This window comes from Buceros rhinoceros, unplaced genomic scaffold, assembly GCF_000710305.1.
Source record: "Buceros rhinoceros silvestris isolate BGI_N320 unplaced genomic scaffold, ASM71030v1 scaffold40724, whole genome shotgun sequence".
Lineage (NCBI taxonomy): Eukaryota > Metazoa > Chordata > Aves > Bucerotiformes > Bucerotidae > Buceros > Buceros rhinoceros.
The window spans coordinates 36707-46739 of NW_010409619.1; the positions used below are offsets into that span (position 1 = coordinate 36707).

The 10033-nt window shown below is 39.1% G+C and overlaps 1 protein-coding gene across 1 annotated transcript in view; it reads right to left on the bottom strand.

Annotated features, from left to right (window-relative positions):
* PI4KA (phosphatidylinositol 4-kinase, catalytic, alpha) overlaps positions 1-9575 on the bottom strand; it is a gene marked incomplete at both ends in the record, with an annotated part of 46217 nt that extends 36642 nt beyond the window's left edge. The window contains 11 exons of the mRNA XM_010135290.1: positions 570-738; positions 1603-1706; positions 2468-2651; positions 3378-3473; positions 4156-4288; positions 5319-5448; positions 6152-6252; positions 7151-7342; positions 7727-7823; positions 8814-8879; positions 9427-9575. Of these exons, the coding sequence (XP_010133592.1) occupies positions 570-738; positions 1603-1706; positions 2468-2651; positions 3378-3473; positions 4156-4288; positions 5319-5448; positions 6152-6252; positions 7151-7342; positions 7727-7823; positions 8814-8879; positions 9427-9575 (1421 nt within the window). The remainder of the gene's footprint in view (positions 1-569; positions 739-1602; positions 1707-2467; positions 2652-3377; positions 3474-4155; positions 4289-5318; positions 5449-6151; positions 6253-7150; positions 7343-7726; positions 7824-8813; positions 8880-9426) is intronic.
* Positions 9576-10033: the final 458 nt, after the last annotated feature.

Sequence of the window (10033 nt, forward strand, 5' to 3'; positions counted from 1 at the left end):
TGCAACATAAATCAGAGACAAGCCTCCTCTTTCTTAGGAAAGCTTTCTGAATCAACTTGCTCTCTAAATAAAGCACTCCTTGAAATCAGAAGAGATTTTAATTAAATGCTTAATTTTCACTTCTCTGCACTGTTTCCAGTATAAGCCCAGATGACTTCCTGAGGTCCCTTCCATGACAGTTTTCCTATGATAACACTAAAACTAGAATTCTGTCACACCTAAAGCCACTCCAGGAATTAGCATGAGGAGTTCAGTAGTCATTCTGTACTTCTCTTTGCAGCTCTGTCCCTAACTGCTGAACACTCCAGACCGTTTACTCACACAAATCCAGACGCAGCTGAGCAATAGGTACCACTGCTTTACCTCAGGTACCATCACTGACTCGTTAGCTGTATAAATCCGCACTCGCATTTCACAATCAGAACACACTCTGAGGTTTAAGGAAGCGGGTTTTTTTTTTCTGTGCATGTTAAGGACATAGTGTCTGTGTGCCTTTTGAACCAATGTTTAGTAGTGCCATCTGTATAAATGCACGGCTGCAGACAATTAAAAACCAGTGAAGAGCTGACCTTCAGTGCCGGTCCTTTCTCACTTGCTCTCTCACTAGCTCTCTTTCCTTCCAGCCCAAGCTGAACAAACAGTTCCAGCAAATTCATCAGTAGTTCATCCACGAGGTGTTCTCCTTGAATGTTCGCCGCGATGTTCGCTAGGGCATTAATGACCGCTAAGGAGCAGTGCCTGAGAACAACCAACAGTTATGAACAAGCAGTTCCTCCAAGTTTTACATTCTCAGTGCTTTCTTGACAATGCTGACAGTAACACTTTTTCATTCAGAGTCGGGAGGGGCATTGTTTTTGTGTTTGGGAATAGTGGCACATCACCTTACTGATCATTGAAATGCAAACAATATTTAAGGCGAAAATTATTTGTAAACTTTGCCTCTGGAGGACATTTCATTTTTGATGCTGTCACAGGCAAAAGGATGTACTTTCCTGTAGCAGGTAAGAGCTACAGACAAGAAGCAGCAAACGGCTGCGCTTCAGGACGGGGAAAGCTCTTGAGCAGAATCAAAACTATTATCAGTTACTGTTAAAGCTGAGATGGCATTGGGTCAGACAGTATGTTAAAAACACTGACAGGAATAGTCTTCTTGGTTACTTATACACTACATTAAAAGACATCCAGCCTACCCCAACTACCAATGAAGCCAATGATAATCTTTAATTGTAACACGGGCTAAAAGGCATACCTACATACTAAGAATTAAATTGTTAATGATTTGCATTTAAACCCTAACAAGAATTGGGACCACATTTTAAAAAAACCCACAATACACACACAAATCCCAGTGGAACTTCATTAGCACAGAGAAAAAAAAATTAATCAGTTACTACATGTAATGAAAAACTTTTTTAGGAATCTCTGCATTAAGAAGTGCTACTATTTTTAAACTAATATATTATTTTTTAATACCAAAGAAAACAGTACTGTTCTTTTTATAACCTCCTTATAAACTTACACCAGGAAAAAGTGAAAATCCATGATGTAACATAAAGGATATTCAACATAATCATGCATTTAAGGGACACAGCTAAGTGTTACCTGTATCCATGATCCTTATAATCTTTTGTGGCAGAGTAAACAACTGAGCTCGCTTTAACACTGATTTGCTGAAACAGATTCCACACCTCCTGGTAAATATATTGCTGTAAAAAACCAAACAAACAAACCAAAGTGCAAATCACTAAGTAGAGCTTAATGAATACAATCTCTCTAAAGAACAAGCCTGTAAAATACACGAAGTATTCCGAAGTTCTGCAGGGAGGTGATTAGTCACAGCCTGAGCCCAGTTTCAGCCTCCATAAAGCACACAATGGAAGCACTTTCATTAGTGGCTTTAATTATAAAAACTTTCAAAATTATACAAAATTTATTAAGTTCTTCAGCTCCACCTTCCTGATGATAAACTTTATTTCAGGCTTTTGAGTTTTGGCAATTAGTAGGTCACTCAGAGACAGAAATTACATTTGGAAAAGGTAAGTCAGTTAATCCTTGTATGACTGAACAAGGCAATCAACACTTCCAAACATACGGACCTACAGGACTTTGAAAGTTAACTACTGACATGAAAAAAGCTAATGGGCACCTATTTGGTACATAAGTCAAGTTTATAAACTTCACAATAACTTCTGAAAACTTTATGAGCTTGGTGGCTTTTCACAGCTTTAAAAAAAACCTGTTATTTTCTATGAGGACCAGTCTTCTTTATAGGGACAGCATATTACACATTATAAACGAGCTTTTGTCTTCTGATGCCACAGACACAAGGACTGTACAAGCACATACATGTGGCGAATAAAAGAAACAACTTTAAAAACTTCCACAAATATAGTTTCTAAAACACATTTTGTTTTAACAAACGAAAGGAATCACGAAGTGGCACTCTCTCAGCCAGCTCTTTCCTTACATTTCCAGTGATGACTAAGCAGCCCAGCTGGTCAATGATGAGCACATCGAGATGAGAAGGCGGCTGGCAAAACTTCTGCTGTAAGATCTGCAGGATGGGTTCCATCATTTTTGGGGTGTCCCTCAGTGCCACTGCAATGTGCCCTAGAGCACGAATTGTGTGGTCAGGAATCAGATGAGCTTCCCTGTTAAAAAAAAAAAAACAAAACCAAAACCATACATGTAACTGTTCAACAGTCATCAAGACCTCCAAGTTCGGCTACATTTCATGTTAGAAACTACTCATATACTAAATTTAAACATCATTAACAGCTTTAATATTGTCACTACTACAGCATCCATCTACTACTAGCATTACCATTAGAAATACACTTGCACAAGTTGGTTTGCAAAATAACAAACAAAACCCCCACAAATGCACTATCCAAAAAACCAACTCTAATTCATGAACAAACTGTCCTAGAAATAACAGTGAAAAGTGGCAAAATTGATCTGCAAAACATTAAGACATGACAGACCAGCTACAACAGGACCTCCCTTTGGGGGTTTCTTTGGGGGGTTGGCAAATCTCTTAAAAACTAAGAAAGTCAAATGCCGCAAGTGACAAGTTTTGTTAAGCCCTAAAAGAGAGCTGAAGCCTGAAGGATAAGCAGAAAGTATCACTCAATCTAGGATTTAAAATTGGCTAATTCTCTCCAAAGATTTGCTGATTCTATCTGATAAAAACAAATCTGTACGTCTCAGTACGAGAACAAGGGCTCAGCTCTGCAAAGATTTGCATGGGAAGATCTCAACCCCACATATAAGCTCACTAATCTCAGAGACAATTCTAAAGTAACACTGCCAACACCTCTATCTTAGAATAGGTTCCCCGAGTGAAGGAAAAACTGGTTTGATGACCGACAACTTACTTATCACTCTCTTGAGAGATGTACAGACGGTTAGATAAACTAGCAAGAAAGGCCTCAACAATCACGGAATCTATAGTCAGGCCAGCCTTCAAGCACCTGGAACAACAACGAACAGAAAACTCGCTAGAACAGTCAGAGAAAACACACACGCAGGAATTAAACATTTCACTTTTTCCTACTGTACATGCACACCATGCAAAAAGTTCATGTAAGGCAAAAAGTTTATTCCAAAGTATAAGAACTGATTGCCTGGGAACACTGCAGATGTATTTTAAAAAATGAGTGGTGTTTCTGTCACTGCTTTCTTCAGCAGCAATAAAGATGGGGATGTGCAATGAGGTAAATTCAGAGTCCACTGCTTTAAAAACTTCAATCCCTTGTCTCCAGTCACCAACTATCTGTCTTCCTGCTAGCTCTCTGCAGCTCTAGAAGTGGACAATAATCATTGTACTGCCCACATCTGAGTGCGGAACCATCATTCTGTTACAAGAGGCTCACTCAACATGATAATCTAAGCAGAAAGCAAAAACCCCACAAGTATCAAAACGGTGACTAGTGTAAATTACATACGTGGGAAGCAAAACAATGAGACTGAATTATTATTTTACAATTAGGACATAAACAAAACCAAGAGACGTCTGAAGAAAAATGAAGTCACAATCAAAAAAGGCAAAAGGCCTTTACAGCAGCCCAGAGCAGCACCTTCTAATCAGACACAATTCTTTTCCTCTAAGGAAATAGAACATGTGCTCCAACGTGGTGTAAGTCTCTCTCTTACCTGCAGATGTTGTCTATGGCAATGTCACGCAGCTGCTCGTACATGGATGGTTGACTTTTCTTGCCAGGCATTACATTTAGAGTGGATTCTGAATGCTCATTGGTTACACTAATCTTGATATCATTGCCACCTACTAAGAACACAAAATGGAAATCAACACCGTGTGAAATAGCCTTTTTTTTTTCCCCCAAGATGAGAGTACACAGGCAGAGCAGTATCTGGTGAGTGCAAAACAGCCTATGTACAGCTCAGAGTTGAGCTGAAGAACTTTGGAAGTGGATGTGTTGAACTAGCTATGCAAAACATTACTGCATTTAACTATTCCTAAATTTAGCCACCTTCAGGTCTCATTTTACCTGTTCTGCTTTAGCATTACGATACTGCTTTAGCAGTGGCAAGTGATTTAAATTGAACTTTTTCTTTTTAGAAGTCACAACTTGATGCTACAATTTAGAAAGAACAACAAAAATCCTGTCAAATACCATCAAGACGGTCACGGGGCTGCTGCAGAGGACCTGTATAGAGTCTTAGGAACATGCCCTTGTTCAGCCTGTAGAAGAGGCGGCTTTGGACACACCTAACGGCTGCTTTCCAAAGCATGAAGTAGGTTACCAAGAAGACAGAAACAGACTTCATGGGAGAACGAGACACAACAGCTACAACTTGAAACAACAGAGGCTGCAACTGGATATGCCATTTACTATTGGTTTTCTCCACTATGGGGTAATTATGCACTGGCTCAGTTGCAGAATCTCGTCCTTGGAGGTGTTGGAAGGCCCACGTGGACAAAGCCCTAAGAAAACCGCTCTGAATTGAATGCAGGAGGCCAACACACATAATACAACCTTCAATACTGAAGGATCATGCTCAGGACAAAAGTGCTTGAGATAAAACTTGGTTTCCACAGAAGAGGCACAGCAATATCGCTGCTAGGATTAAATACATACTGTTTGCACTTAGATAGTCTACCAAAATTTGTTTTGCGTTCCTCTCCACCTCAAAAAACAAACAAACAGAAACCCAAGAAAAAAACCAAACACAAATGCATGCATCTCCACTTCCCCCTACAGCTATATAACCATATATAACACCCAAAAGCATCAAAAAGCCACTGGAAAACAGCCACTAGCACATCCTTTGGAACATGGCCTTTTTACCTTTACCTGTGTGATACTGGCTATGATACTTGTACAGTTTCACAAGCACTGGGGAAGGTATCACAAGAAAGTCTCTCAAGGATGGATTGACAGAATGAACCACAACAGGGAACCTCTCACACAAACGACCTAGACCCTAACAAAGATAAAAAACAATCAGAAAACCTCATAGCTTTAGAATATAACAGCACAATTCTTATCCCAACTATAAGATTACAACATCAGCTCAATACAAAAAAAAACAAAGCAAACATACAGAGTTCTGAGAGATTCAATTTTTTGCAGAAGACTTAAGACCTTTCAAGCCTCTAATTCTCTCAGGTTACCCTGGAGTGCTGCATCCCAGGCAAGCCTCGCTGCTTTCTTCCCAGGTGATTTCACAGCAGCTACATGAAACAAACTGCATGCTAAAAATACAGTTGCTGGACAAGTTCCAACATTTCAAGAATCCTGATAGTCTTACAAATGTGGCAATTTCCACTACATGGATAAGTGCTCCATAAGAAGACACAAAAATTAGAATAACCAAGCCTTAGTCTTAAAACTCACTCATCTGCCACTCCCAGTATATAATGACTAAGAAGCTAAATATTTCAGAAGTTAAATACTGGTTAAAAAAACCTCATTAACGTCATTCTTCAAGCAGCATACGTGCTAGGAAAAGTCTAAAAGCAGTACTCTACTGCAGTTCTAGTTTCCACACCAGTCCTCTAAAACCCAAAAGCAGAACACACTGATGGGAAGTAACACGAACAGCAGATAAAACATGTTCTTCCAGCGACCTGTAAAACAAACTCTCACTCACTGATACAGTAACATCAAATACTGTAAAGACGGACCTGCAAACAGCAAATTAGCAGTGGCAAGTGAGCAATTATGACTTTGCTTGAGGTTTTTGACTGCAGCTTCTCCGACAACTTGATGCAAAGGTTTTCCGCACCTTAAACAGAAAATCCAACAAAAAAAATCAGGTTTAGCAGATTTGGTTTTAGGGCACACAAAACCCAATGCTTACTGGAATTTCTAAAACAACACAGAAAATGTATCGGCTTCACACTCCTCATACTACAATTTCTCAAAGAGATTTAGCGCTTCTGCAAAACAGACTTTTGGAAACATAGTATCTGCACCAAAAAGCTCTACTATGATTTACAGCACTTGAAGTGGATTTTGAGCGTACTTCACATTTGACAGAAATTAAGAATGGTAACGTCAAAGGGAAAAATCCTTCAGGGCATAAGAATTATACCACATGGAAGAAAATTGAGGAAAATTGATGAAGAGCTTCCTAATCCTGTTAACAACAAAGAAAAAACATTTTCTTTAAAAGAATGTCTGAGAAATATTTAAGACACTAAGAACAATAATTAAAAACTTAAGATAAACTAGAAAACAAGCAGCTGCATGTAATGCAGCAATTACACCGTCTCTTGCAGATAAGCCAATAGGATGTTCCTGTTTCCATTTCCATGGAGATGTCTAAGCATCTAGCCAACTAATGTGACAACCTTCTGATGGAAGCTTCACTCCTGTATTCTAATAGTAATGAGTATTTGACTGAAATTTATTTTATACTTCTCTGAGCATCAGAGGTGACAGACACTGGAAGGGGATGCTCAGAGAGGTTGTGGAGCCTTCTTCTCTGGAGATACTCAGAACCTTTCATCCTACGTAAACTGCTCTGGGTGAATCTGCTCTAGCAGGGGGATTTGGACTAGATAATCTCCGGAGGTCCCTTCCAACCCCAAATATTCTGAGATCATCTACCCTCATAAAATTTTTAAGTATTTCTACAACTTAAAAGACAGGTATTCCAGAGGCTGAAGCGCATTTTTTACCTTGCTCATCTTTCACAGCCCACACCATGAGATCCACACAGGCAGCATTAGCCTGACAACGCAGTTTTAAAGGACTCAGTTCATTGTGCAGTCGATCCACATCATGGAGGATTTTCTGAAGTTCGGATTGACTGCTGTTGAATTGCTCCAGCACAAAATCATGGATTTCCTTCACAAATGAGTTGGGAAGGTCTAAAGAAATCAAAGGAAATAGCATTATGCTAGAAGGATGGGAGGCAGACTATCAGGATGACAGCATATATAAAATTCACTGCTACATTATAAATGAAGCGATTTCATAACACTTATCCCCTACCTAAAACAAAAATTTTATAGCAAAGTCACCTGTAAGCAGACAATTGAAATGTCATTTATTAATCCCTTTAGTGGTGCTCAAAATACTTTTTTTTTGTTATTTCCCTAGCACTTTTTTTATATGGACAGGTTTCAAATTAAGAATTTATAGCCTATGTGGAAATGCATAGCCCAATGTTCAAGCACTCAATACAATGCAGACAACACTCGGAATCCTAAACATAATGAGGATACATTTTTAAAAAAATACAAATACTCTACCTTTCATATAGTACAATGTGTCTCTCAGCATTTTGAACTGAGCAAGATAAAGAGGGTCACTGAACGATTTGTAATAGAGATCTGTATTAGCACCGGTCTGAAAGAGAAAAGAAACAACCTGTTAGATTCAAAATTACTTATTTTCCTTCATGTGGATAAATACATCTTCTTATTCTGGTCACATAATTGTTTTCCACCACATGTAAACAAGCACTTAAAACAGGTACTGGAAGTAACCTTACAGCCTTCTCTTGCTACTTTTATCAAAAGTACAGCCATTCAGTCCAAGTAAGATTCAGTCACTCTTTCAGTTTGAAGAGCACATGAACAATCTAACAGTGGTGTTACACAAACAACAAGAGGAGGATTCAGACCCATCATCTTACTCAGACAGCAAAAAGAAAAACTGAAGGTGCCTCCACTTAGGGCTGCTCTTCACACAGGGCAGTACTCGGAGGAGGGCTGGATTGATCAGCAAAGTCATTTTCTCACACAGCAGAACACATGCTCTTCAGTGCAGCTTTAGCCCCGGCGGAGAGAAGCCCAACTTCATAAAACAGGGTGGAGGCTGTTCCAGAACTGCACCCCGGGAAGGGGAGACCAGGGCCTCAGAGACCTACAGAAACAAGCGCGCCACCTCTGAAAGCACAGGCCCACAGCTACTAAACTATTAACTATTAAACTTGCAGAAATGACACCTAAAAGAGCAGCAGTCATTTCCAAGCCAGAAAAACAACCAACGCGTTTGACCCACCTGAAAAGAGACAATGTTACTGCAATATGCAATAAAGACCTTAGACTACAGTAAACCAGTTTTCGGCAAGCAGTGCTGCGATTTAGTAGGATAACAGAGCTAAAGTAAGAAAATGGGTGATTTTTTAAGAGAACAACTATTTCCTTCCATGTTAGAGAACAACGGTCCAAGGCTAGGTTTAAACCACTGAAAGAACAGTTCAAACAGGAAATTAGTATTGTTTTGCCAAGAGAAGGCATGCCTTACACAGGTAAAAGACTAATTTCCCAAGTATTAATTGCTAAGACAAGAAAAAAAAAATCAAGTCACTAGAAAAGGAATTTAAAAACATACCTCTGCAACTTCAGCTACAACTGCATCTAAGGTCTTTAGCAGAGAATCATCAACGATCTGTTTTACCTACAGAGGGAAAATAAATACATAAAGGATGTTTCCTGTTGGTGACTCTAGAGAGGAAGACAATACAATTTTGCCTGTGCAGAGAAACCATAAGTCACTTGATTGTGAAGTGTCAGATGAAATTAAAGCTGCAAGAATTTCTGACTGCAATGAGGATAGTTATATTTGAGCCTCTGCGTGCTGTTCCAAAGTAGCTCATGCAGGGAGCAGGCAGGGCCAGTAGCTTCCATCACTTCCATGAACTCCCAGCAAAATCCAAACGGCTATTTAAGCAACTAGCAGTAGCTAAGTTACCTCAGATCAACTGATCTGCAAGACTCAAACAGGAAGAATTTTACACAAACTACATTGATTTTTCAAATTCTTCATGGTTCACGGGAGTTTTTTTAGGAATAATATTGAAACATGACATTAAATGCAATAAAAATAACATTACACAAAGCTTGCAACACAAACATCTTTTTATTTGCAATTCTAAAATCTTAAACTGCAGCTACTTCCAGCATGAACACCTAGAATGCAGCCTTCATAAGAACACATCACATACCATGTTCAACAGCTGGCGGAGCATTTCCAGTGGGATGTTAAACTCTTTATTGTTAATGCCATTGAAGAGAGGAGAAACTGAGAAGCTGGAGCTTATTGTAGAGAAGTAATAATCAGGATCCAGTGCACTCCCGTCAGGAAGATAGGAACCTGTTCAGAAAAATAATAATAGAAACAAAAGCAGAGGGACAGAGAGGATATATAAACTTTGTTTAATGGTAATGTTTAGTCACTGCTGAAGAGTTATTGCCAACACAGGTAGTCTTTAACTTGCAAGCTATCAAGAGGCACATCTCAGCAAATCTGCTGGTAAATCAAGACAGAAAACTGATGAAAAAGTACATTTGTTCATTAGAAGTCTACAATCACAACGGAAGAATTCATTTGAGTGACTTGTGTTCATGGCAGGGACACTGCTGACGAGAAGGCTTCTGATACTACTGATGTACCTTTACCTGAAAACATGTGTAAATGCCATTTTGCTCAAAAGAACAGAGGTACAAGGAACCCAAGTCAAAACTATCTTGCAAAGTTTTCCCCTATATTAGATCAGATTAACAAGTGGCACAGCTTTCATCTTAGAAGATGCACCTATTCACTACTGCAAT